Consider the following 25,863-nt stretch of genomic DNA (forward strand, 5'->3'; position numbering starts at 1 on the left):
GGCTGCCGGGCTGAGGGTGCCGGGCTGAGGGCTGCCGGCCCCGCGGGGCGCCGGGCTGAGGGTGCCGGGCTGAGGGCTGCCAGCCCCGCGGGGCGCCGGGCTGAGGGCTGCCAGCCCCGCAGGGTGCCGGGCTGAGGGTGCCGGGCTGAGGGTGCCGGGCTGAGGGCTGCCAGCCCCGCAGAGTGCCGGGCTGAGGGCTGCCGGCCCCGCAGGGTGCCGGGCTGAGGGCTGCCAGCCCCGCGGGGCGCCGGGCTGAGGGTGCCGGGCTGAGGGCTGCCGGCCCCTGGGCTGCCGCGCTGGCTGCGCCTGCTGCAGCCTCACCACCCCGCCCCGCAGCGCCGTGCCTGTGGAAACAGCCACCGGGAAAGGTGACCCTGTTTGGGCCAAGGAGCTGTAAAGCTGGAGCAGAATTATTTCATCAGTAAGTGGGCATCGGAGTCCTCAATAAGTGTCATGGGAAAGTCACCTTTTACTGCTTCCTCACAACACACCTTTCCCTGCTCCATCAGAAGGTGCCCCAATTAATGTCGCAGTGTGCTTGCTCTCCCCTTCCCCAGCCATGCTGACTTTCAAGCAGTAGGACTTCAGAGTGGGGTAGGGACTCCATGTGCCTCTGCCTTTGACTCATCATTCCCAGGAAGGATATCCAAAGAGCCTCCAGCGTTCTCCATTGATCCTCTGCTCTCTGCCCAGTCCTACAGTAGGTCTGGCACTGGGCACTGCCCCTACCAAGCAGCAGCGGTCTGAGGAACAGAAGAGCCAGCCAACAACATGAATTGTTTGAAGGAACAACTTTTTTTTTTAATAAAGTGTACAAAGTAGTAAAACTCCTTACACAAGGTGCTGTGACAGCTGTTACAGAGATGATTCGAGCTCTCCCATAGGCCTCGAGATGAAATGCCAGAGCATTGGGTGGAGATGAATGTGACAGACTCACTGTCCCTACGAGCTCGGTGCACCTGCCCTCCCCATCTGACATCCTGCCTCCGGCCAGACCCTGCCCCCTCACCTGCCTGGCCGGGTTGCCCTTTGAGCCATTCCCACTGTCCCACACCACGGCATCCCACACACTTTCAACACCAATAACATTGAACTGAGCAACCTGTCCGAGCAGCATGCATACAGAGAGGAAGAGCAAAACACAACCCAACCAAACCCACAACAGTAACAACAACAGAACTTTAAGGCTATGCAAAAACAAAATAAAGCAACATCTTTAAAGCTAGGTAGCAAGTAGCATTTGTGGAACATAAGGCTTGAGGCTTATTGATTCTTCAGAACAGGTTTATTTCTTTTGATTCTTCAACACCAATGTACCATTTTTCTTCTTTTGTTTGAACAGGGGTTTTGTTTCCTCCTCAGCCAGCACATTTAGCTCAGGGAGGTGATGTTGGAGCGGCCTCCCGGGGGTGCGACAATGCGCTTGCTTGCTGAGCGCATGCCTTCATCAACCTGGGTACCTGGGATAGGACAAGAAATTATGAAGGGAATAGGGAAAGCAAAGTTAAGAGCATCTTCTTCACAGGACTGAGCAGGTAGGCAGCCTGGAGTCTTGCCAAGGCCCTCCAGAGGCTATCTACTGCAACCTGATCCCTCTCCAACTCCAGTAGCAACCCCGAGAGCTGCAGTGGCTGGAAAGTCTCAGCAGATGCTTGGTGAACAGACCTATGCGGCAAGAACAGCCCTGGATGCTGTGCTGGCCTCCATGGCCACGGGAACCTCCACAGTCTGCCTGGCTTTTACTGCAAGGTGCAGATCTAGCCATGTCCTTCAAGGGACATGCAGGATCTTGCCCTGCCATGATCCACTCTTGTGCTTACCTTGCTGCATGCCACCTCTAACTGTCCCCTGCCCCAGGCCAGCGACAGAGACACACAGCCAGTGGCTCTGCCCCCTCCCAGCCCAGCCACCACATGTGCTCACCTGACAGGCTGAATCCAGACTGATGGAGATTCCTGACGGGTGGTGTCTGACGTGTGGGGGACCCCCTGGTTGACCCCGCAGGGGTGCCTCCCTTGGGGGTGGTGGTCAGGTCAAACACGGGTCCATCATACAAGCCCCGGGGCACAGCATGCATCTCTGCCATCTGTCACCAGAGAGAAGAGGACAGTGACACTTTTTTGAGCCCAGGGAACATTGTGCTCCAGCCATCCCCCAGCTCCTCAGTCCCCCTGCAGAAGGATCTCACACTGCCATGTACCGTAAGTCCCGCAGCATTGAGGCCTGGCACAGCCCCACTGCCCTGTAAAGTGTGCAGAGTCAGTGCAACAGGCTAGCACACAGATGGGGTTTATGCTGCACAAATGGGGGAGGAGAAGCTGATTTTGGCCAATTTCTTAATTTTAAATAGCATTTCTGTCCAGACTCCTGCTGCAGCAGGACAGGATGAGGAGAGACACTACCACCACTAACCTTGAGGAGCATCTGCCTCCACCATGGCACACCACTAACACAAAGGGCTCCCTATCTAAGCCTCCGCTATTTTGTACACTTAAAATACACCAGCAGTTTGCTGCACTGCTTATAGGGTCCAGCAAGAACAGCAAAGCAAAACAACCAGTTATTAACGTGGGCTAACAGTCCCAACTCTGTCTCCTGGAATACCCATCTCCTCACCTTCCTCCTGGCTTTGATGCGCTTGTAGACATAGTCAGGGAAAGGGCTGCTGGGCAGGAATCGTCCAGTCCCCTGGGTCACATGAAGGTTGCCATCCTCCAGCATGATCTTCCCCTGGCATATGACAACCAGCGGGGCCCCACGGAGCTCCATTCCCTCAAAGATGTTGTATTCAGCCACCTGCAGCAACCCCAGGATGATGGTCAGGAGGATAAGAGCACTGCGTGCCCACTCAGGGTGGGTCAGTCCCCACACCTCACTGCTAGAGTCCCCAGTGCAGGCAGAAGACACCTCTAACAGCCTGGCCACTCAGAGACCTCCTGTAGCTCACTAGCCCATGACAGTAAAAGCCCACCAGAGCTCCCAACACAAACCAGGACCTGCTGGTTTGAGGCTCAGTGTAAGGAAGAACTCCAAGAGCAGACAAAGGCTGGACCTAGGCTTGAGTAAGGCATGAACAAAGCACTGTGTCAAGGCCAGGAAAAATATTTGTGCCTGGAAGAGAAACCAAGGTAAGGAGAAATGTGTGTCTTTACACCTGCATAGACCAGGGTCAGGCGAAGAATACCAAAGCATGGTGAAAAAAGCCCCATGTGCCCAGGGCTCATGGACATTCAACCCACAGTCACAACAGGCCCTGCCTGGAGCCTGGGCTCAGTCCCTCCTCCTCAGAGCCAAGCAGGGCAGTATACAGCTCCCCACAGGTCTACAAAACTACTCACATGCCACCCTCCAGCATTCACACAGATGAGCAGAGGACTTACAGATTGGTGGGTTTTTGCTGTGATGATCTTTACTGCATCAGGATCCCATATAACCAGATCGCCGTCCGAGCCCACCGCTATTCTCCCTTTTCGTGGATACAGGTTGAAGATTTTGGCAGCATTAGTGCTCGTCACAGCCACAAACTGGTTTTCATCCATCTTTCCAGTGGCCTGCTCACACACAAAGAGAACTAAGTACTTCTATGGGGAAAGGATGAGTAAAAGCCCTGGGAAGCACCATCCTCATTCCCACACAAGGTGCTGGCTGGCTGGGCCCAAGCTTCTGAGGCTGATCTTACTAATTGGTGCCAGACAGACCACGAACTGGGGGCACAGTTACAGCTTCTGGATGTTCACCCCAAGCCAGCAACAGCCACCTCTCCTGCTCCAGCTTGATTTGACTCTCAAAGCCAGAGAAGGAACAAGCTGAGTGCCCAGCTCTGTGGGACAGTAGCATGGGTATGTGAGACAGCAATCACTCTGCCCACTCATCCCTTCCCTGGTGGGACTCTCACCACTGCCTTGTCCCAGATGACAGACATTCGTTCCTCTATGCCATTGGTTCCTTCTGGGATTGCTGTGAAGTTGTCTTTTCCAATGGCTTTCTGTGCGGTGCTGAAGGTACAGTGAGCACTTCCCGACACCTGCAGATCACCGCTGAAGAGGGGTGGAACAAACCCACTGTCAGTCGTTTTGCAGACAGCAACAGAGACATGAAGGATATGGATATTCCTCTGGCCATGGGCAGCCCCTGGCTCAGTTTGTTTTTTACTCTGCACCCTCATTTCCACAGTCCCTCAGCCTGAAGACTTCCACCTGACCCAGCTCAGTGAATTGTTCTGTTGACAAGTCTGTTTTAGCTTGTCCTCATTTCTTTGCCTTCTTCAGGGCATTTAAAATGGTTCATGACTACTGGTATTTTTCTCATTAGTGATATTAAGCTTGGTGTCCCCCCCACCAAGTTTATCCACTCTCGAGGATAAACGAACATGGCTTGGAGTCAGAGCCATTTCACTGCTCAGTCCATTACATACCTATAGTGAAGTGGTTCAGGTTGGACTAATCTCTTTCTTCTCTGTCCAGAGTCCACTTCCCCTAGCAGTACCTCAGCAGAGCTGTCACTCACCTGGCCAGGAGGGAGTTAATGTAGTCAGGAGTGGTTGGGTCTGGGCTCAGTGGCGGAGACATCACAAATGCTGCAGCCTTCGCCCAGTTCTTGCTCCAGTAGTGTGTTCCATCAGTCCCCAGACTGGCCGTGATGGGCTCACCAAACACCACAATGCCTGGAGAAGAGCACAGAAAGAACAGGGTTTCAGTGGAGCCTGGTGGCATCCTCTGCTCCACAGCACTACCAACAGCCTGTCATGTCCCAAGAATACCCAGACCCATGCCATCACCATAGGGTCCTCCTGCTCAAGAGCACAAATCCTTGTGCACTAGAATCCCCCTTCACACGTCCTGGGGCAGGGGCACAGAGCCCACTGAACAGAGCTGTGCATGTGCCCACACTTGTGAGGCATCCCTGTGCCCCAGCACCACTGACAAATGGAGCTCCCAGCCACCTGGAAAGGCAGCCAAGCACCTCCACAGGGCCAGCACTTCAAATGGAGGCCAGAGCTAGTCACAGCAGCTCAACCCACATGCATTGAACATGTATGCTCATTGAGCCCTTCACAGCTGCAGACAAACTGTGGCGTTTAGAGCATTGCTCCTACCTGTGCCTCGCATATTGATGTTACCTGATTGACAACAGGAGGTGGCTCCATGTGTCCTACTACACTGTCACTGCCCTTCACAAGTCAGGAAAACTCCTAAGCTAACTGCTGCCTAGCAGAAGGGGAAGCACTGGACAGCACCTGAAGCACAGTGCAGATCTTGGCAAAACAACCACAAGGACTTGAGGACGACATAATCCTCAGCATCCTGGTGGCAGCAGCAGGGCTGAGTGCACCACCAGCTGCCACTCACCTTTTTTTCTGGCTTGTGAGATGAGGTCAGCAGCACTTTTGCTCATCACTTTAGTCACGTAGAGAGGACAGTTGGTCTGGCTGGCAATAGTGATGGCCCGGAAGACAGCTTCTGCTTCCAGCTGGAAGAGAGGATGGCACACAGCTGCAGAGGAGCACTGGCTGGGCAGGGAGGAGCCCCTGTTACTCTCAGCACACCACCGCTTGCTGCGGACACCCTGTGCCCTCGCTTTTACCCTTGACTCCCCCAGTTTAATCAGGGAGATCTGAGGGGGGAAGCTTCATCTCCCCAGGGCCTGGCCCAAAGGCAGGCTACAGCAACACAATGCCTGGCACAGGAGCACTGCCTGAACCCTGCTCACTGGCCAGCAGAGCTGCATCCGCTGGTTTTTCCACTGCCCGGTTCCAGCTCTCCTGACAGCCCAAGGAGCCCAGGGACTGCTGCCCAGCCTGCCAGCACAGCTTGCAGGCTGATGCCAGGCAGTGGGAAGGTCCACTCTCCCGCAGCACTCCCCTGCTCCAGACTGTCCCATGGCTGCAGCAGGTTTAGCCACATGTCCCCTGCCACCCCTGTGGCAGGGTGCAGGGGGCTGCAGACTGGCAGGCTGCTTGTCATTGAGGCCTGGCTGTCCTGCAGTGCAGCTGCTGCTTGCCTCAGCCCGCTGACAGCTGTCCCATCTCACTGTTCTGTTGCTAGTGGAGGGTAGATTTCCACCAGGGGGGTATATCTTTGGACTATTACATCAGCCTGAGCTCAACTCCAGAGTTCTCTAAGTGTTTGCTCTACAATTTGGCTTAAGAAAGTTCAAAACAGAAGCCTTAAAAAGACACAATGATCCAGCCCCCAGGGCAATGCCTGGGACCATGCCAGCCAAAATGTCCCAGGGCAGAGAAGCAGAACACTGCATCCAGACACACGTGCACCCCTATTCCTCTCAGACTTCTGCAGATCTATTTGCTGTACAGCAGAAAGAGGTTTTTCTCTTCTTAAAGACTCTTTAAATAGAAATTTAAGCAAGAAGCCACTTTTTTATCACCATATTTATGGGCTGCAGTAGTTGATGGGGTTAAACACGTGGACAGGAGCAAACAGCCATCAGTGAATATCCCTCACAGCAGGTTACAATCTGGAACAGCATCATCCTGCCCTACCAAGTCACCACCACCAGCTGATAGAAAAACATGTCTTTAACCCCCACTGAGGTCCCTCCAGGAGAAGACCCATCAAGCCACAGACCACTCTCCTAATGCTTTGCCATCTGCCTTCAGGCTTTATGGGACAGCAGGGTCATTTGTGCTCCACCTAACATTTTACCAGGCGGAATATGTTCTGGAAGAAGGACACTGTTTTCAAAGGCAATGATACAGATTTGGCTGAACACATAATATCTACAGCCCTGCACTGTTCTCACTTGCCTTATATTTTAATGGCATTTCAAGATCAAACACTTAACAATATTTTAGTGGCTTTGGATGAGATCTGCACTGCTTATGGTAAGAGGACAGTGCTCAGATCTGGCCACAATCACAGCATCCCATTTGCACCTTAGCTTGCTAACTAGTGGCAGCAGGTTAGAGTCATAAAAATAAGAGGCACTCTGAGCCACTCTATTTGACACAGAGACTCCTCCCTGTACAGGAAAATGCTTTACACTCTTGTATTTCAAAGAGAGTAAGTACTGTTATTACACTAGGCCATTTATGTTGTTACTATCCCAAATACAGCCAACTTCCCATACTTTTAGCCAACTGATTTTATTTCGGCAGGCCCTGAAATACAAACCTGTCCCTGTGCTTCCCTGCTCAACTTTGCTATTGTACCAAATTCCTATTGTTTTCTTCTTTCACATGCTGTGGGAAGTCAAAGCACCTCTCAGCAGGGAGTTATGTGAAGGAAACCTATCTAAAATTAGACTCAACTCATTTTAATGGACTAAACAGCAAAATCCCTGCAAGCTAAAATTAGAAGTAATCTCGTTAGTGTTCTGACAAGGATTTGTAATCAGGGAATTCCCCTTCTCTTTCCCTCCCACTCCTTCTACCAATGGCTTTGTCCGTCTGACTCTGAAACACACTTTAGAGCCTAAGCAGATATAAAGCAGGAAGAGGCTGGAATCTGTCAGCACTTAGATGTGAACAACAAATTCTCACAGAAACTAAAACTCATCATTAGATTCTTCTTAGGCTTGTCACACCGTTGGAGCCACCAATATAAGACAAATGCCCCCAATGCAAACTCAAAGACTGCTACAGCCATATAGACACTTTGGTTGATAGATTCCTCTCTATGAGACTCAGAACAAGGGCTTCTGTCTCTGCTGGGCAACTCAAGCAAGACAGAAATGTCTGTCACAAATACGCACCTCGCTCTTTCCTGGGCTGATGAGGAAAAAGACAGCAGTGCCTGTAAACACCCCTGGATGTACACACACTCTCCTCTGCCCTGATGCTTGCCTGGCCCCACTAAACACACTGAGCCTTAATGGGAAAACTCTTCAGTGAAGCAAGGTTGAACTGCCCTCTGCATCTTACCTCCTCAGGTCTGCTCAGCACGTGACCTTCAGGGCCTGTTATTCCCATCTCCAACATCCTGGCTTGTTCCTAGTTCATTAAAAGAACAGAGGGATATTACAGGACTGAAACTATCAACTGAAAAAGCAGATCCCTTCTGTGTCAAGCCCTTCCCTCAGGACCATCAACACCCTGTGTCCTGTGGGACCATCAGGCATGGTGAGAGGCTGATGTACTTCAAGGGATTTGAAAGAGAAGGAGGGAACACAGGAAAATGGGAGGGCAGGCACTGACTTAAACCTCTTCAATGAAACAAGCACAATGTGGAGACAAAAAAGGGCTACAAAACTCCCCATCCTCTCAATTCCCAGGTCTGTGTGGGAATTCCCTATCAATTCCCAGGAATTACCAATTAGTAATTTTAGGGTATTTTATGATTAGGCAGGTTCTAAAACAGAGATAAGATCTGGCCAATAAAATTCCTCTGACCACTCAGTTTTCATGTGAAGGAGCCATTTAACTGTGCACTGCGGCTCTAAAAAGTCCAAACAAAAACTGATTCTTGTAGTCTGAAAGGATGCTCAAAGAATGACCTCTTGGTTCATGCCCCTTCAACTCCCAAGAAGAAGAGAGAGGGAAAAATGAATAATTGCAGAGCTTAATTGAGCAATGTCTTCTGTGTCTTAATGAGAACCAAAACATTTGGACCTCCTGTCATCCAGCACCAATTACAACACAGCAGGCCAATACACACTACCCACTCAATCACTGAACTACGTCCCAGAATACCTGCCTTGCAAATCCAGCTTCATTAGCCACCTGTTTGCTTACAGGGAGAAAATCTCCCTTGCCAAGGCAGTTCTCAATGGACTTTACTTCTCCTGGCTTGTTATGTGCAAGGCAAAGGTCTCTGGCTCTCCTGAAGACAGCTGCAGCTGAAGCAAACACTGAAGACAGCTGCAGCTGAAGCAAAGATATCATACTTGACGGACAGTCACTACCATTAAGGTAATTCCTAATGCACTATTTCATATTCACTTATGCACAATGTATTCACAACAAAAATCTTGCTAACTTTGATATTGCTGCTGAACAGCAAAGATATCACCTTGCACAAGATGTCCAGCTTCAGAGCCATTTTGCTAATGCCCCACACCAAATCTGCCTGACACAGATTTTCAGTTCTTGCATGCCAGAAGTAGTTAGTTACCTGTGCAATTATATCTCCATTTTCTGCATGAACTTGAGCTATGGCACCCAGCTCTGCCAGGCAGCTGAATATCTCATACAGCTAAAAGAGAGACAAGAAGAAATGATTATTGAGCAGGCTGCCCATGGCCCTGGCACCCCTCATAGCCCTTCCACCCACAGCCCTGGCAGCAGGAGGACTCAGTGTAGCCATGCCAGGCAGAGCTCTGGCTGTGCAGGGACCAACTCTCTGAAGGATGCAGTCACCAGCAGATGTTCTTGGTGATCTCCATGTTAGACGTGTGCCTCTGCCTGCAGCGCAGGAGCCCAGCCAGCCCATACACAGCCTGGGACAGCCCTGCATAGGCAGCCAAGGTAGAGGAGAGGAGCAGCAAGGCCTGGCCAGGGGAAGCAGCCACCAGCCTTATGAGCTGCCCCACGTCCACCACGGCTGTCACCCCACACTACTCCTTGAATCAACACAACCATGGTGGTACAGGGGTCTCACCTCAGTGTTGGACATCTGGTACAAATCCTTGTAGGCCATGTACACCATGAAGGAGTTAATACCTGGGGCAGGGCAGAGAGGAGAGAGAGGTGAGCTGGGTAGGTTAGGCTGCCTGCTCTGGCCACCCTCCCCACCAGCTGCCCTGAGGGGCACAGCTCCTGCTGGCAGTGTGCAAGACCTCGCAGGCACCTGACAGCAAAGCCACCTCTTGCCCTCCCTGGCCAGGGGACAGGGCTGGCCAAGGCCAGGCAGGGAGTGGCAGGCAACAAACCTTTCTCCTGGACCATGGTGTGCAGCTCCTGCCTGATGTGGTCACTCCAGCGCGGGATGTCCACGTGCAATGCATAGTCACAGCAGGCCTTGCCATCAGCCCACTCCCGCCACCGCTCCAGCGCCTCAGCCAGGCTGGACTCGGGCTCTGGCACCACATGATCCACTGCAGGGGCACAGCAGAGGAAGGACTGGGCTGGGGCTTCCCAACCAGGACATTGCAGCACGGCCTGGCAACTCCACCACCCCAGGCTGGTCTCCTCAACAGCTTCAGGGCAGCTCCCAAGAGGATCCTGTCACCTTCACAACATGCCTTGGCTCCTCAAGTGCATTTATTGGCAGGGAAGTGCACAGAGCCTTTGCTTAATGGCCTCTGGCATGGAACCAAGGGTTTTTACATGCTTCTGCTGGAGAAACTAGCTGGAAGCTGAAAAGTCTTGTCTTTCCCCATCTTCACTCCTACCCCATTAGCACACAGCCTCCTCCCACACTGCAACACTAATGCACCTTTTATTGCCCAGCATGGAATCTCCACACCTTGCCACAGACCATTTCACAGAACATTTTTTTTTTGGACATAGGAAGGAAAAATGGTGAGGGGAGAACAAGTAACCCAGTCCTTTACTTGAAGGATCAACACTTGCTCCTGTATCCCAAGAAACCCTGCAGTGCACACAGCTGTAACCACTGCATAGGACAACACCTAGACCTCAAACCAGTGCACAGCCATAGCATCCTCCAGGGAAGGACCTCAGAATTCCCTTTCCTTTTTCAGTAGTTCTATTTATTTTCAAGCAGTATGGGATGCCAACACACCAGTCTACTCCCCTCCCTCTGTCTCCTCAGACCCATCTGAGCACCACGCTGCCCTATTGTTATTTAACAGAGGAGTTATGCCATTGTTCTTTTTGAGGGTCTCAGGGGAAACAGTGGCTGCAGACAAGCACTGCAGAACACAGGATCTCCAAGGGCAAGGGGTTCTACACACATTTCCTGTCCTATCACTTCATCATTACAAAGGATCCAAAGATGCACTGCAATCCTTACTCCCTAGACTGCATTGACAGAGATCACAGAAAATATGGACACACTATCATGGACTTTGAAAACACAGAAGACTGAGAAAAGCACAGAAAAAAGAAAGAACTGGGTGATCTTGCAGGAGTGCTGGGTGCTGCACTTACTAATCATGGTAGTTCCACCAGCCAGAGCGGCTTTTGTTCCTTGGAAGAAATCATCCACAGCAGTCATTCCCTTGTATGGCATCTGCAGGCGAGTGTGGACATCAATTCCTCCAGGGATCACCATCTTCCCATTGGCTTCTATGGTTTTGACCCCTCCAGGAACAATCAGGTTGTCTCCAATCTGCCTGATGAGATCACACCAAGATACTCACACAAAGGAAAACCAACCACAACACAACCTCTGAACAGCTCAGCCAGGGACTGCCAGGGCAGCTCCCTGCCAGCAGGAACACCCCACTTTGTCCTGCTCCCAGACCCAGGCTTGCCAGAGCAAAATCACTCCACTCTGCAGCAATGTGCAGGATTGTCTGGCTTGCTTACACCTTTGCAGTGCTTAGTCCAGGGGTAGCTGCCATCTGTTCTGCTGCTCTGTGGGTGACTTGGATGGCACCTGCTGCCTGGGGCAGGCACTGGGTTGGGGTAGCTGGGGAGTACGGTCTGATGGTGATCTCTACAGTGTGTGGTGAGAACCTGCCTTGTACACCTCATACCATACAGGCTCATGAAACAGGCTCCAGAATGCATTTCCAGCGTAGCAGTCCTAACTGCTCACCCATGTTCACAAAACCCGACACCAGCCCTGCTTTCAAGTGAGCTACATCCCTAATCTCTCCAGTCTCCCGTCCTTCTGCCCATCTTAAGTAGGGCTCAAGTCTGAGCTTACTTACAGAGAAAGATGATTTCCACTGTAATGCCACAGCTGCTAGGACAACTCAGGTCTTATCAGGGACTTGCAATAATGCTCACAGTACAAAGTCCCAAGAATGAAGGGACTCCTGGGAGCTGGGAAATAACTCAGCAAGTGCCCAGCCTGACTGGCTGCAGCCTGCTGGGTTCATGGCACAACCTGCAAGCTCTGGGCTCACTGTCTTGCCAAGAAGTGCACAGTTCCGCCTCTCACCTTGTCTCTTCTGTGACCCTGAAGGACAGCTTTGCTATCAGCAGGGCCACACTGTAGTGAAGGCAGATAAAACCACAAGTACTAAAAATGTCTTCTGAAAACAGGAAATCTATAGAGTTCCAGCATAAATCCACCAGTAATCCAATACACAACTATAATGCTCTGGAGTCCATCCTGTTGGAGCACAACTCAACATATTTAGCCCTCCTGCAGGCCAAGTCACCTGAACCTCAACTTTCCCTTTCTCAGCCCGTGTCCCCTCAACCCCTTTATGTGCCCATATGTTCAACTCAGCCTTCAAATCTCTTTCTTCAGAAATCCTACTTTCATCGAGTCTTTCTCAGTGTTCCTTGATAAATCAAGATTTAAAGATAAGTTGGTTTTAGTGGAAAACTTCTGAATTCCTTGGCATACTGGGGAGGTAAAAATGAGAAGCAAATTCAATTTTTGTATTTCATTCAAGCTGAGTCACTTTGCAGGTTTTTTTCCCCCTAGTGTAACAAAAATTCTGTGGACAGAACTGCTCACTTTACAGTCTTCACAGCAATAAACCAGCAGCTCTTCCCACTGCTTTTATGGAGATGAATCCATCACTAAAGGTTTTTAATTGCTCACTGTATTCTTCACTTGAAGAATTCACTTGTAAGAGCATTCAGCTTCCAAGGCAGTGAAATTCTGTGGCCTCCAGGCTGTAGATGAGGCTCAGTGATTTGCCCAAGGATACTCAGAAAGCATGCACCACAGCAACATCTGAAGCTGCCTCTGATCCCTGCCTGTGTACAAGCACTTGTCAATCACAAATGGTCTTGTCCACCAGATATGAATACAGTCACGCCTCCTGAAGTATTTATCTGCTGCTGGATTTTTAACATATACCACCCTGGGAAGGCTGGATATTTAACTCTTACCATAGAGCAAGCAATGCCTTTTCAAGTCTCTGGGCTAGAAACTATCATGGTTCTTTCACTTCACCCAGTGTGGAGCTGGCCCCAGCACAATACCTTTGACAAGTCTGAATGACAGCCTTTAAAGAATGGAGCTATTCCTGCAGCTCTGAGACATACACAGAGAAGCTGGGGAAACCCAGAGGTTTCCCTGCAATTCCTGGAAATCTCAAGGATGCAGATGACTTGTGGCACACCACTGTCCTTGTTAGTGCTAACAAACAGGATCCTGTGTGGGGTCATTCATGCTAATACGGTTAACACAGGGCAAAGCAGAAGTCAAAGATAAACCTTGTTCCTGGTGCAATTAGACACAACTTTGCTGTACAATGGACACAGTAGCGCAATCCCACCAGCCTGACTGCAATTCACTCATTGGAGTTCCTCTGAAAACACATCAGACAATCACATTTGTGCTTACACCCACTGCAGAGAGATGAGCCTCTGAATAAAGAGGGTTATTAAGTTTTACTGCCTGGCAAGTTGGGCACAGACCACATCCACAAAAAACACCAATAACTGAAGCTGGTTCAAGGGGAGATGGAGATAATATAAATCCCATATAGAAATAGAAATTTACTTACTTTATGAGGCCATCCTCCATGTAAATGTCAGCACAGAATGACTGGTCATCATTGACTATTCGCCCTCCTTTAATAAGGAGACGATCACTCTGAAAAGAGAAAAGCACAGCAGCTGTCAGTAGCACATAACACACATGCTTCATTCACTTTTGCCTGAGGTGGTGGTTAGACACTGGAACAGGTTGCCCAGGGAGGTTATGGATGCCCCAACCCTGGCGGTATTCAAAGCAGGCTGGTTAAGTCCTTGAGCAACCTGGTCTAGTGGGAGGTATCCCACTAGAGGGGGTTGGGACTACATTATCTTAAAGGTCCATTCCAACTTCTTAATATATTATGATTTTATGATTCTCAGCAGCTGCTCTCCTGCTGCTCACCTCAATGACTGATGCTGCAGAAAGGTCACTGTACCTGTCCTAACACTCCAAATAACCGTGCAGGAGCAAGGATTGAAAATGTCATACTCCTAAAGCTGTTTCTACGTGGGAGAGGGGGGCTGCCAGAAACACCACTGAGGCAGACTGAACACAAGAGAGAGTCACTGGGGACACAGTAAATATGCTTCCATAAAATATAGAGAGGTCAAAATCTTCCTACACCAGGACATTATGCACATAACTCTGCAGGCAACACGAGCCAGCTGGCAATCTGTCACTCTCCTGCTGTGCTTGGAGTAATGCTTCTGAGGCATTTCACAGGTCTATACAAAAACCAGGAGGCACTGGACTGCACTCCAGTCTCCTGATTTACCACCTCTTCTGTTCTCCTTTCTACTGACTAAAGTGGCCAGCAGCCTTCTCCAAAGGAGCACAGTGAGACAACAGATGAACACCCCAACCAGAACTGTGCTTATGTTCTTCCTGCTTTCACATTTTCGGACCAGACAGCTCAGCATACACTGATGGGAGAGGACAGGCACTGTCCTCTGGGGAACAGATCCTGTCCAGAGGAACTGGGATGGCTGAAGTCCTGCTCTTCTACCCACCTCCACCAGCACAAGTCCGCACAAGCAGCTGCAGGCAGTACGGGGGCAAACCACCTGATCTCACACATGCCTGCCATGGATGCAGGTGACATAGGCTGACTGCTGTGCCAGAGAACATGTTGTCTACCTGACTGCTTAAAACATCTCCAACAATTCTTCAGCTCTTGATCACACCTTACATTCCTCTCTGTTACCCCTGGTGCCCACAGCCCACGTTTTGGCCTGCAAATACAATCCTCTTTCACAGCCTGAGCATGGACAAGGGCCAACCAGAGCCTTCAGCAGAGCTCACCAGCCTCACCGTGTGATGCTCTTGTGTGGTTAATTGCTCTGCAGGGAAATGGGTTTGCTCTTCACCCACCACCCTTGGGGCAATTTCTGAAGTTATCGCCACCGTGGTGGGAATTTGCAGCTCCTTTCTGTCAACAGAAGGATGCAAAGATTACTCCTGCATCCCGGCAGCAGCCAAAGCCCAGAGCCCCGCGTGCATTTTTACAGCAATCTCATCCACAGGCAGCCGAGACAAAGGAACTGGGTGGGGAAGGGAGGGGAATGCCGGCGCTCAGCCCTGCCGCAGCTCGGCGCGGGGAACAGCCGCGGGCTCCCCGCACTGCCCGGCGGGGCCGCCCCACGGCCCTGCACACGGCCGGCACCCCAGCCCCGAAAAGGGGCATGGACCTTCCCCGCCCAGAACAGCCCAGAGGGAGCCTCGCCTCCCACCAGGAAAAGAGCTCCCGGTTCTCCTGCCACTCACTGTCCTCTCCAACAAGCAGACCCGGGGTCAACCCCATTTCTCCCCGACCCAAGCTAACACATCGGGCAGAGGTCTGTGCAAACTGTTCTGTCTAAGGGGGACCTGGAAGCACGGGCACGTCACAGCCCCCCACGCACAGCTCCTTCAAGCATCCTGCTTGAGTGCCTCCATGAGCACACGGAAATCCTGATCTTGACCAGCAACGTGGGTCACAGGCACCTCTCAGGAGCAGCCGGGGTACAAGGACAGCTGCTGAGCTGGCCTGGCAGTCCCAGGTGCTTGGGCCGGAACACAGCTGCGCTACCTCTCCCCATGGGGCACATGCTGGGCGATGCTCAGCTTTGGGGCTGAGGACCCTGAGCACAGACACAATAACAAAAAAAAGTCTCCCTGCCCAGATCCACTAACAGCCCTCCATTTTTTTGTCTTGCCCTCCCCAACTTGCCTTCTCAAATTCCTGGAGCTGTTCCTCACTAGAGTGTGGGAGCATCAGCAAATATTGATACTGGCCCGCCCTTCCCTGCGCATCAGACGAGAAAGCCAAGGGAGTCAGGCACAGGCGGCACACAGGCAGGAGACTGTCACATTGACAATTACTGAATAAATTGTTAAAATGAGCTCAGGAAATAAGCCTGCTCCACACCCACAAGAAGTCATTCTGTGGCAGGTGTGGAGGGCTGCTCAGTGCTAACTCTGTCAGTACACAAAACTGAGAGAACCACAGTGGCTGAAGCACAAAACAGGCATCCATTCAGGAGATCAGGCACTGCTATAACCCACCGTGCCCACCCAACAGTGAAAGGACTGCACCAGCACCCACCCACTGACTGCAAGGAAAAAATGCAACCAAGCTGAATAAGGAAAATCCAAATTTTGACATGCCTACAGGCTCTGGCATCGTTCAGTACGCCCAGGTGTCAAGAGGCAGAGGAAGAAGAAAAGACAATGAAGCAATTACAAGGAAACGAGTTTGACTTAATAGCCAGGCTTCTGCAGTGCATACTACCAGAGTAGCCCCAGACCACAATAAATGCACTGTTCCCATATCGGGGCTCACTGTGCCTCTGTACACCCACCATGGCTCTTGCCAGCCAGTGTCAGCCTGTGTCATCAGCCACTGAGAGGGAAAAGCCCTCCTGCACCAGGAGCCAGGGGGGCATGGCCAGGGAGAGAGCAGCCAGCACCTGAGCCCTGGCCACTGCCCAGCACAGCCTCTGGGCCAAGGGTGCCGAAGCGGCCACGGTGCAAGATGCTGCACTGACTGCTGGCACTGACCTGTCAGGCCCATTGGCCTCACCTCTGCTGCTGACAGTGCCTCCAAAGCATTCAGGCAGCCAGCAACAGCTCATCTGCCACCAGTGTAATGCTTTCTGCGAGGATCCATCCCTGCAGGCACAAGGGATGCCTACGAGGCCAAGCCTGGAGCTTTCTCTCCAGCACAGCTCTGTCAAAACCTGGTGGATTCACCACCAGGAGAAGTGGCTTCTGCTATTCTCTGTATACTCTTGTGCTCCAGACCTCCTCTGCCTTGAATACAATGCTTTAGATGCTTTAAAGGTAATGGTACAACACATTCTCAAACTTCCCTCTACTAAAAAAACACAGTTTAGGTGACAATCTGCCATCCCCATCAGCTGCTATGTGTACTGACATGCAAGAAGATTCTGGGACAGAAATCTAGAAAGGAGGAATAAACAATGCCAACACTGCCTGAGGGGCACAATTGGTGGAAAAGGACAGAACCAACTTTGTTCTAGGGGAAACACTGGAGCTGAGTTTTTATTTCTGCCACTCCATTAAAACAGAGGAAGCCACCCACCATCTGACTTCACTTCATTGCTTCCCCTGAGTCCCCATGTCATTTAAGCAGAATTCCATGGCCATTTCTTCCACTCCAGCCAGAATATTATAATGCTGCAGAATAGGGCCAGTGGGTCATGGAGGGTCATCCTCCAGCTGTAGAAGTCAGAGGAGAGAACTACCTGTAGCATCAGTGAAACAGACACCATATGCCTGCAGCATTTTCAGCTCCAGCAAAAAGGAAAGGATTTAACAGGGATAAATCAAGCAGCTTGGAAGATTTTGTTACCACTGAGGGGAAAGAGCTGCCACTGGATCCCAGAGGAGCAGGTACAAGCCCTGCATAAAGTGTATCATAAAGAAAAAGCCCCAGAGAATGAGAGAAATCCCACCTGCAGCAGCAAGTGGGGTGTCTCCATGGTGGTCTAAGGATACAGAAAAGGCAAAATGTGTAAAGCTATAATATTGCTTGTGAAAGCATCTGAATCTAGGCTGACAAAGGAATTTCTCTTTACAGTGGTCAAGATCTTAGTGGTTCTTTGAGAGCATTTTGTTCACATTTGTACACGCAAAAGAATAATCGAAGTGCTTTGCTCCTCATTTTTCTTCAGACGGCCAGAGCTGTCCCCAGCAGAAAAATCAGGAGCTACAATGAAGCCAGTGAAAAGCCAACAAGATGAAAGACCAGACTGCCTTGCCAGGAGCAAGCCCTCTGCGGCCTCCGCAGAGAGAGCCGTGGAGCAGAGCTGCCAGGGCAGAGATCAGAGCAGGAAAGTCCCAGAGGGAGCGGGACAGCAGGGCATCGGTGGGACCGGGGCTCACGCAGCTTCAGGGTGAACCCAGCAGCCGCCGCCTCTCCCGGACGGGCCGCGCCGGGCGGGTCCCTGAGCGCTGCAGCGACACCGCCGCACCTGACACGGCGGGAGCGAGGAGCTGCTCGGCGGGGACACCGAGCGTGGGGAGCGCCCTGCGGAGGCCGGGGCAGCCGCCCGCCCCCTCCGGCCCCGCCCGGGGGAACCCCCCACCGGCATCGGGTACCGCCGGGCATCAGCCAGCGCAGACGCTCCAGCCCGCGCTGCTCTGCCCAGCTCAGTTCACCGGCGGGGCCGGGGCACCTGCGCGGGCGGCAGCTCTTTGTCTGCGCGCCGCCGCCCCGCTCCGATCCGCAACGCCGGACGCCGGCACCGCGCTTCCCCCCGCGCCACGAGGCGCCCTGCCCCGCCCGTCGGACCCACCGTGATGCGCGGGATGTTCTTCTTGCCCTGGTACGACATGACGGCGCCCGGTCCGGCCCGACCCGCCGCCGACGCCCGTTCTGCCTCCGCGCCGCTGCTCACAAAGGCGAGCCCGAGCCCGCGCCCGCCGCACCGGGACAGCCGCCCCGCCCCGCACCGCGCCGCCCGCCGCCGCCAGGGGGCGCCGGGCCCGGCCCCGCGCAGGGCGCGCCCGCCCCGCCCGGCAGGTGCCGGCACCGACCCCGGGCACCGGCACCGATCCCGGGCACCGGCAGCGAGTACCAATACCGGCCCCAGGCACCAACGCTGTCCACTCTGCGTCTCCATCCAGCCAGCAGGGACGGCCCATGGGGGCTGCCACAGTGAGGACTCCGTGCTGGCCAAGCCTGCCCGTTCAACACTGGCAAGTACAATGAACGAGGTGTATAACAGAACAGGCTGTCTTGGGCTGCTGGCATGCACCTGCATCACCTCAACTTTCTTTCACATGCACAAGAATTGGAAACATTAAAAAATAATAAAATACTCCACACATCTGGCTCCAGGAGTCCAACATGCCACGCAAATGCTACAAGTGCTGGCAAGGACTCTTCCAAGGACTTCTTCCCTTTTCTCTGCTGTGACTTTGGTAGGAAGGTTTAAATAGTGGAACTGTTCACAAGTATTCGGCATGTGCTGAAACAGACAATGCTGAGCCTGGCCCACAGCTGGCCAGGACCATGCCAGTAAGAGCTGTATTACAATGGGATGAACTCGTCTACCCTTTCCTGCTTGCCACAATCCATCATGCTGCCAGCAGGTCCTAAGAACCATGGCCACCCTGAACCTTGCTTTCTCTTCTAGGCCAGCTGCAACTCCACTCTTCTGCAGAGCTTTGAAGACCATCAGCAAGAAGCTCCTACAGATCCTGCTGCTAGGCAGCTCCACTAGGAAAATCTTACAGCCACACCTGGCAAGGACATTGCTGTAAATCCAATTCTGTGTCCTGGCAAAAAAACAAGCCATCTGACCTGGGTGACCAACACCCGAACCCTCCCTCCAGTTTGCTTTCTGAACTAGAACCTAACAATGGCATCAGGGGCCTGACAAGCACCCTGCTCACCACTGTGTGCACAGGCAGAGCCATCTCACAGCACAACCCCTGACACTGCAGCCCACTTTGACTGCTACAAAGCCCTGAGAGAAGTGGATGGCAGCAGCCTGGACTGTCAGTACCATGTCCTCTGCAGTAACCCATCGGAAGATTTCATTACCCACTGAGTCTGTTACTCTGTGTGTTTCTGCTGAAGTTCTTGGATAGTTTTACTGAATATGTATTTATTCTAAACTCAAAAACCTTCACCAGTTTGAAGTCAGAGTCAGCAGATGCTCAACAACTTACTTATTACTACAAAGACTGTGAGAATACTGACAAAATTGCAAGGGCTGCTTGGCCCTCCTGTTTCCTTGTCCCAGCACCTGTAACACTGCTGGTGAGCTGCTGCATCCCTGCGGTCAGCAAGAGATGGCTGGAAACCTTCCCCTCCATGGCAGATCCATACGCATGGAATGTCTGCAAGCACCAGGCCGGGAATGGGGGAGCAGTGCCGTGCCAGAGCCTCTGCAACTCTGCAACTGTGGGGAGAAGATCAGGTACCATACCATGCTGTTCTTGTCACAACACTGCAATGTGTCAAGAACAGGTCCTGGTCTCTACTGAAATTAGACTTGCTGGGGCTGAGAGATGAGAAAGAGCCTCTACTCCTATCACCAAACCTCTCAAAACTTCACTCAAGCATTTTCTGGAGTATCCCCATGCCTGATAGTGCCACATTAACTTTGTCTAGACTCAGTAACAGAAAAAGCAGCAGTTAATTAGTTAACAATAGATAAATGACTATGCAGATGCTGCTGACTTCAACACTTGGACAGTTTCAAGAGTCAAGCTTGCATCAGCCCCCTGGATGCTGGCCAGCCACAGTGACTTCAGACCCCTCGTTTGAAGAGATGTGCTTTCCTCATGGTTGCTATGTGACACTCACACAAATACAATCAAACACCCTGCCCTGGGCCCAAAACATTCCAAACAGGAAAAAAACTTTTTCCATACGATCTCTTCCAGGTGCAGTATGCGAGGCACTACTTACATGCTTCAAAATATCCCCTAGGAGAAGCATGGTCAATCTGAAAGTTACTTAAAATGGCAATCCTGAGTTCAAAAGCTCCTCATAGCTTCAGGTGTTTGTGGACAGCCACAAGTGAGAGGAGCAGGGTGAGGAGCACCAGTGGTATGAAGACAGAATAGAAGGCCCATGCTGTTGCAAGAACTTTGACACCAAAACAAACACAGCTCTGACTGTGGCCACCAATGCTCAGCAGCCTGGCTCAACCCCCTTCTCTGGGGACCAGGAGGCTCCTGACCCAGCTCTAATGTAAACGAGAAAAGCAGATCTCACCAGCCCAATGTGTCCATGACCAATGGCTCTTATACAGGCACAACCAACATTCAGTGAATATCACTAGTCACACAATAATCTGGGCTAGAATGTCATAATGTTCAGCAGATTTGCCAGGCCATCCTGTCCCCATACATACAATCTCCTCCTCCCATACATATTCTTCGCATGACACCATCCTCTCAGCTCCCCTAACAGATGAGTTTTCAGGGGTTAAGTTACGTCAGAGGCAGTGAATCCAAGGGACAGAAACATCATCCCTGCACCAGAGTGGGAAGTCCTGTGCCCCCAGGACAGTTCCTGCATACCCAGAGCCCCTGCCATGTTCCTGGAAATATCTGCTTCAAGGAGGCTGAAAACAGGCCGTGTCAGTGCAGGGCTGGCAATCTGTTTTATACCTGGCTGCAAAACTCAGTTTCTTTTCTGCTTAAAAATTCCATAAAGGCCAATATGTCCTGAGAAGAGCATGATGTTTTCAAGACCCCACCAGCCCAAATAACACACAGCATCATATCAAAGCCCTGGCAGTGCTAGATTGGCCTGCTACCTCAGTGCCCCAGAGGCAGTGGCCAGCTACCTGTGAGGCCACTCCTGCCAGGCACCCCGGCTCCCACTGCACTGCCCACACACCAGGGTCAGCCACTTCCAAAGCCTTGTCCACCCAGACCTGAGAACAAGGACAGAAGGAAACCAAGGACTACTGCCACAAGGTAATGTGAAACATCAAACTACTTCCATGCTAGGGTAAGTTTTGTGGTAAAACATAAGCTCTTTGCAGCAAGCAGGAACTCTTCAGCTGAATCCCTAATTTCTCTGGAAATCTAGCCCTGCAGCTTAACTCCCATGGAATCTAAAATCTGTCTTCTTAAACAGGGGGGTGGGATAACAAACTCAGCAGTTTTGCTTAAGTGCTGGCAATAACCTCTGTCCTAGCACAAGCAGCCAAAGAACTGACTCTTATTGCTGTGCTTCAGGCATCAGATTTCTTAAAAAATACAAACACATATATGTGGGATTTTTTTCAATAAAGACCTGAATATTTAGCATTCAACGTCACAAACTGTAATGCAAGTTTAACTGCTGCATTTGTTATGTTGGAACTAGTTCAGCGGGTTGGATTTGTTGCTATTGTTTGTAAAAGTAACAAATATAATCTAACTCCCAAATATTCTCTTATAAAAAGAACAAGTAAAACCAAAACACAGATGCTGAATGGGGTGATATTGAGGTGATGAATTAATGCTATCGAAGTGCTTTAGGATCCCTTCCACAAATTCAGGATTTTAAACTGCTAAAGGCAGTGCACAGCTGCAACTTCAGGTTGTGCAAAGCTGCCTTGTGAGGCACAGACTGCTGTTGGCTTGGTGTTCCTGCTATAAATTACTGGCATTGGAAACCAAAAAGCTGGATGCTGAAGTCAGAGCACATTCTACAAGTGTCAGAAAAATGAAGAGAGAATCAAGTAAGTCCAAGCTTTGTTCTCCATTTGAGGCAGCCCTGTTTGTATTTCCAGGGTGTATCACAAGTTGATATCTAAGTGGTATCACACATTCAGACACGTGTGACGCTGGCTGACTGTCAGGAAAAAGCCAAGGACTGGCTCCTGCTGGCCTTCTGGAGGGGATGAACACTTTGCCTGCCTTCACTGCCCACCAGTTTGCCTTGCATTCCTTTTCCCCTTCCTCCCCACCCAATGGAACTGCCCCAGCTTGAGGTGAAGCCACAGTCCCGTGTTTGTGGGACCACAGCCAGTTGCATTGGAAATAACAGCTTAGCTGCAGAACCATGCAGCAGGAAGGACCAAGTGTCTGGAGGTTAGCACCATGTGCTCCCGCCTGCGTGACTGCACAGAAGAGTGAAAATGCAGGGTCTCTGCATGGCTGAGCAGTGAGGAAGATCGTGGAGGAGGCCTGCACAGGTTTCTGGTCAGCCTTCCCACAGGCACCAGGCACAAAGTGTAAGGTTCCTTCCCTGCTCCTCAAAGCCCTGCTGCCTCTGCAGATGCCCAGTATTGCAGCTCTCCAGTACCTGTTCATGCATCACCAGCCTTCTGTGAACATCCTGGCCACAGGAATTCAGAGGGTGTTGTCTGTGATCTACAGAGAAACTCTTCTTACTTCACGATAGTTAAGTGAACATAGTCATCAACTCTGGCTAAACAAATGGCATGACAGCTCTCAAAGAAACTACAGGACACTTCAGAAGGGTAGAGTCCACACTGGCTATTACTGATGAAAACCTGCACTGAGTTGAACCACTCCTGTTAAAAACGGTCTCCGCAAATAGCCCAGATCAGCACTGAATCTGGCCCCTCAGTGTTGCTCCTCCAAATTTTAAGTGTTGTGCAACAACTCGTGCTGCAGCAGAACTCACTAGTAGGGAAATGGATCTCCTGCTTTGAGCAAAGAGCACCTGAAGGGCACATCTCTTGTTCCACAGGAAGCCCACTAGCCCACAGGGGCAGCTCCCCATAGCCACAGCCTCCACAGTAGTCCCCCTGGCCCCTACTCTAATGACTGTCATTCTCTGTCCCTAACTCCAGTGGCAAAGCTCAAACTCCCACTGACAGACCAAAGGCACAGCTCCCAACTGCTCTATCCCCATTATGACTTCAATGCACCCCAATATACAGCCCAGGTTTTGTCCTTAACACAGCAAGGTTGGATCATGTGCCTGGGTCTGTATTATGCTGTCCAGTTGCATGACACCACGTGTTATCACCAGGCATTTATTCAGTGCAGTTGTCTCCCTGTAGAAATGTTGGTGCTTTGATTGTAATGAATGTCATTATAGAGAGGAAAAAGAAAAGAAAAAAAGCGTGTTGGTCTGTTGTACTTCCAATAAAGTGTTCACTGCAAAAATTACTAGATCTCTGTCTGTTGCCCTGGGCACAGGCAAGTCTCTTTCAGCTTCTCTAAAAAACAAGTTGCTTGGGCAAGAGTAGATGACTTGAGCTCTCTCACTGTTTCTTAATCTGTGAAATTATTCAAAGTTCAATTTGCCTTGACAAAAGTGCCTTTGTGTGCCCTGAGTCTGCAGAATCCAACACAGGCGAACTCCCCATGGCTGTGCGGGCAATGGGGCTCAGTGTGCACAGTTCATTTCCCATTGCACTGTCACATTCTGGGTCACGTCAAAGCTTGAAAGCCACAGTACCAAGTCATACAATTCCTTCTAGCCATGCACACACAAAAACACATGTATGAAGTGCCCATCCTCTTGGGCAAGATGTGCAGATAAAAGGGGTTTGGCCACTGATGCTTATCAGCTGAAGGCCTCAGAGAACGAAATCTAGAGACAGAAATCATCAGGAAGAGAGGAGCTGTGGAAGGAAATCCTCAGCTACAAAACACCGGAGATGAGGGTCTACATAAGACCTTAAAAGGGAACCAGGCTTTTTTTTAATTTTTGGCAGAGCTAATAGAGAAAAGTTCACAGCAAAGCATGCAGCCAGGCTGCCAGGAGCTTCAGCTCCTTTTCCAACAAGCAGCAGCATAAAATTGTTAATGCAGTGGTCAGTTCTGTAGCTGCTACTTAAACCATGTGGACAAGGGTAGTACTGACAGGAATAATGCTAATTTTGTTCCTGACTATGTAAAACAGCCATAAACGAGCAAAGCTCAAGAACATGAACTGAGAAGCATGCCAGTAAGAAACTAAAAGACAGAGGCTGAAAAAATTAATGTAATGAAGAAAGCTCAAATTAAACATTGCCTAGCTAGACATTCCTACAGAAGACAGTGGACACTTAGGACAGCCTGATATTTTCCCCAAAACCGAGACAGCTCAAGTCACCACAGTTCACTGCTGTGCTTCCCCTAGGCTCAAGCTGGTGAGGTCAGGCCCCCAGATCACAAATGTCTGCTGTTCATCAGGGTTTGCACTCCAGAACCAAGTGGAGGTTTCTGCAGAACCCCAAAACAACCACTTCACCTCCCTATGCTAAGATTTTTTATTCCATCTTGGAAACTGGGGGGTGGGGGTTAGGGTTAGGGTTAGGGTTAGGCTTGCCCCTGTTTACGGTTGAAAAAGAGTGACCTTAAGATGACTATTAAAAAGTTCAGCCCCTAACAAACTTATTGACCAACAGTGGCAAACAGCCATACTTGCCTGATGCAAAAATGACCCACAGGATCACTGAAATCCCAACCAAGACATTCACTCAAGAGTATTAACTTAATCATCTTCTTGCCCAACTGCTAGTGCAAATAGGACCAGAACCAGCACAGCAAGCCATCTCACCCTCCAGCAGGACTACGCTGTGGAGCTGGATGGATTAGTTTATCACTTTCACTTTGGAGTAAGTTGAGAAACTTTGTGCCTAGTGATACCTCCAACACTGTCACTTCCAGATCAATGTGCCGCCCCCCACTGCTGGTGTGGTACTTCTAATTTGTGTCCATGAGAGATAAGGATCTGCCTGGTTTGGAGTAACACCTGAAAATCTCCACTGGTTTGGGTTTTTTTCCCATGTTCGGTGGCGCGGAAGTAGGTATCCTTTCACACAAGTATAAAAGAGCTCCTGCACCGAACAGAGTCAGCGGCTCTGACTCTCCCGGTGCCGCGGTGAGACCGCCGACAGCCCGCTCGGCGGGCGGAGCTCCGCGCACCGGGAACGGCGGACGCTGCCTTGCCGCGGGGGCGGCGGGGGACGCCGCGGGCAGCCAGGGCGGAGGAGCCACCAGCGGCTCCTCCAGGGCCAGTCCCGGGGCGAGCGGCGGCCGGACCCACCCGCGGCCCCGCACCGCCCCCTGAGACCCCGCCCCGGGGCCCGCGCCCGCTGTCCCGGTCCCGGCCCAGCCCCGCCGCGCCGCCGGCCCCTACCCTGTCGCCCGCGGGGCCTGGGTCCTGGAGCCGCTCTTCGCCGGAGGCGGCGCGGAGGTCGCCAGCGGTCGGACCGGGGCCGGGGGCCGCGCCGGGCGGAGGGTCGGGGTCGGGGCCGGGGCGGGCGGGCGGCGGGGCGCGGCGCTGCCCGACGCGCAGTGCCCCAAAGTCGAGGGTCTTGCTCTCGAAGGCGCCCTCGACGCTGCAGAAGAGCCCCCCGCGCTTCTGACGAGGCACCGCCGTCGAGCCGGGCCGCGCCAGGTACACCGGCAGCTCCTCATCGTCGCGCCGCCCGTCCGCCGCCATCCCCGCCGCGCCGCCAGGACGGGACGGACG

General features: G+C 51.6%; 1 protein-coding gene across 2 annotated transcripts; it reads right to left on the bottom strand.

Annotated features, from left to right (window-relative positions):
- Positions 1–1,277: 1,277 nt before the first annotated feature.
- DPYSL3 (dihydropyrimidinase like 3) lies at positions 1,278–25,863 on the bottom strand. 2 transcript variants are annotated; one of them, XM_063413478.1, is made up of 14 exons: positions 25,528–25,863; positions 13,498–13,586; positions 11,009–11,193; positions 9,826–9,990; positions 9,555–9,616; positions 9,069–9,149; positions 7,880–7,948; positions 5,349–5,469; positions 4,507–4,663; positions 3,896–4,037; positions 3,381–3,551; positions 2,617–2,796; positions 1,924–2,086; positions 1,278–1,460 (listed from the first exon to the last, which is right to left on the bottom strand). In XM_063413478.1, exons 1-14 carry the CDS (start codon positions 25,831–25,833, stop codon positions 1,372–1,374), a joined length of 1,980 nt encoding a protein of 659 aa, XP_063269548.1. In that variant the 5' UTR covers positions 25,834–25,863; the 3' UTR covers positions 1,278–1,371. The 2 variants fall into 2 exon arrangements, with proteins under 2 accessions (XP_063269548.1, XP_063269549.1); XM_063413479.1 differs by lacking the exon at positions 25,528–25,863 and adding an exon at positions 18,269–18,428.

This window comes from Prinia subflava, chromosome 16 (assembly GCF_021018805.1).
Source record: "Prinia subflava isolate CZ2003 ecotype Zambia chromosome 16, Cam_Psub_1.2, whole genome shotgun sequence".
Taxonomy (NCBI): domain Eukaryota; kingdom Metazoa; phylum Chordata; class Aves; order Passeriformes; family Cisticolidae; genus Prinia; species Prinia subflava.